Consider the following 2,693-nt stretch of genomic DNA (forward strand, 5'->3'; position numbering starts at 1 on the left):
TTTGTCAGGAGCAAAGTGTCCAGGTGCCTCCGCCCAACAAGGGTTCCAGGAAAGGATCTCTCGTAGGCCTTTAGGAATCTGCTAATGATCCTTCACGTGTCCCTGGGGCGGCAGACCTCTCGTCCTACTTTTATTAAAGGAGAGGGGCAACTATGGGTTTTTCCCTGAGGGGGAATGTAGGAAAGTCCTTCTGAATTTACTCCCCTTACAAGGATAGATTTAGATGCGTGTCTGTTTATTGAGTCCGGAGAGGGGAAGTTCAAGAGGGGGGCCTCTGAGGAACCAGTGGGAGGGATGTTTTCGAAGGAAAGAATTTCGAGCTGTAGCCAGTGAAATGTGCGTTAAAACATTTGCTTTCTCACGAGGATGATAGTGATTGTAGTAATAACACAAAAAAAAAATGAGACATGAAATTTCGTAAATAAAATGAACATCATCCCCCTAAAAAGAAAAGAAAAAGCAACAAAGGTCCTACCCTAATTTCAAGTCACAGAAAACAAAAAGGGGAAAAAAGAACATTGAAAAATCGGATGAAGAGGAAGGGATCCCAAGCACTCACCTGAGTTGGTGTGAGGTGAATGAGGGCTGCAAGCTGCTCGATTTCAGGGGCACTGAGGTACTTCTGCTGCTTGAACCGTCGCTCCAGCTCGTACACCTGGCGGGGACGAGAAGGCAAAGGGATATTATTGTTTCTGGTCTCTCGGTTGCGATAGCTATTAATTGAAACGGTTGTAGTAACGTTATTTTAAACATCAAATCGAAGATATGTTTTTAAAATTGATTATTAATTGTAACGAGGGTAATAACAAGGTGGTGACCACAGTTATGCACAATAGAATTATTGAAGTGTGTTATAATGTGAAATAATGATGATGCGATGTATTTAAAATAAAGGGGATTTTAGTGTACCGTGAGCCGAAGGGGTGGAGTAAAGATTGACATGGAAACGAATCTTTTTCTGTATTACCTCACGAAACTATATTTTTTCCTTTGACTGTTGGTGCTATTTTTTGAAAAGTATATTTTTTCCTTTAAATTGCAAATAATATATTCACGCAAGGAATAATAATTTTCGAATATTTCATGCATCCAGACGTCATGATTTCAAGAACTCACCTGCGCCTGCGTGAAGAGTACCCTCCGTTTTCTTCGCTGTGAGAGGGGGAACTGCATCGCTTTGTTGTCAGCCATACTGCACGTGGAGAGTGACGTCACGTTGCCCATGTTCATGTTCATGTTCGATCCTCCCATCAACCGCGAGACTGGGGAGAACAAGAATATATTTTATTAGCATTAACTAAAACGCTGTTGATAGAATAACAAACAACTTTTTAAAGAAAATGTGGGATTTGAATGAAATTTCGCCCTCTCTGATTTTTTCAGAATGAATTCAAGCCCTGGCGGATTTATATATGCGAGAATGGAGATAACTGATGACTTGTTTTTCACGCCTGTATGTTTATAAACGTTTTGTTTTTTTTAAGAAACTAATCATGACTACTACATATGACACCTTTGAATCATGACCACATTCAAAGTAGGTTGTCTTACATAACATTGATATGGATATGGCTGAAAATAGTAATAACTTTGTGCGTGAAATACAAGGATAACGACCAGAGTCGAGAAACAACTCTATTTTTGTCAGAACTTATTTTGGTGATGAACATGATGAAATTTTTCAACAAATGACATTGATATGGAGAATGATTTGGACAACATTCGCCCCTAGACCGTCGTCGCCACGTAACAAATTCAACATTTGGGGAAAAAACTCGAGGAATCCTGATGACGTCCCAGAAATCATTAATTCTCTGTCCGTTTTTAACCTTTCTCATACGTAGTAGCAGCATTGGCCAATCATCTACCGTGACGTCATCATTTTTGGTTAAAATAAGATGGGACGGGTTATCTGTAATATAGCGTCAATGATTGCACAAAATACAGTAGTTGAGAACAACAACAAAAAATGTATTAACACTCATATTAGCAACCAGTTGTTCCAAGTCCTACAAAATTCCAACCAAATGAAAACAATAACAACACAACGAACCATTTGTCCATCAGGATAACACCAACACAACCAGCAGTCTGATCGCCATTACACTAACACGTGCTAGGTAAAGACAACAGCAAGACAGCCATTTCGTGGACCTAAGAAAACAGGGCAGGACAAAAGCCGAAAAAGGCGATGGAGGGGGAAGGAGGAATAAGAGGATAAAGCAGAGGAGAAGAGGCGAATAAACAGGTAATAAGAAAACACATGACCTTTTGAGATTATTATTATATATGTGTATATGTGCAGATACATGCATACACATTGCCCAAGATGAGTCTGTACACGCTTGCGCACGCCCAAACGAACGTTAACTGGCACATACGAAAACAAACGCACCCTGCTCTTCGCACAGATCCGCGCATGCACATCCAGACCCCAGGAAAATACTGCAAGAAACAGCATCATTAAATTCTCTCTCGTAATCCGGTCATAATCTTTGACAATCACCGAGCATTATGAACAGTCAACCTAGACTCAAAATATTTACTTGCAAAACAACTAAAAATATATGTGCAAATTGAAGGATTATCAGCAGTGAGTCAACAGGTGAACATCACGACCTGGACACTCTTGTTCCGCGGGGGGAGAGTAGGAAATGGGGGTAAGAAGAATACCCTCCCCCCCTCATTCTGTG

General features: G+C 40.5%; 1 protein-coding gene across 1 annotated transcript in view; it reads right to left on the bottom strand.

Annotated features, from left to right (window-relative positions):
- LOC119590373 (homeobox protein Nkx-2.1-like) overlaps positions 1 to 2,693 on the bottom strand; it is a 39,643-nt gene that overhangs the window by 3,931 nt on the left and 33,019 nt on the right. Inside the window, exons 2-3 of the mRNA XM_037939042.1 lie at positions 1,117 to 1,262; positions 560 to 655 (exon numbers count right to left, since the gene is read on the bottom strand). Coding sequence (XP_037794970.1) covers positions 560 to 655; positions 1,117 to 1,262 — 242 coding nt within the window. The remainder of the gene's footprint in view (positions 1 to 559; positions 656 to 1,116; positions 1,263 to 2,693) is intronic.

The sequence above is a fragment of the Penaeus monodon genome, chromosome 27 (genome assembly GCF_015228065.2).
Source record: "Penaeus monodon isolate SGIC_2016 chromosome 27, NSTDA_Pmon_1, whole genome shotgun sequence".
In the NCBI taxonomy this organism is placed as follows: domain Eukaryota; kingdom Metazoa; phylum Arthropoda; class Malacostraca; order Decapoda; family Penaeidae; genus Penaeus; species Penaeus monodon.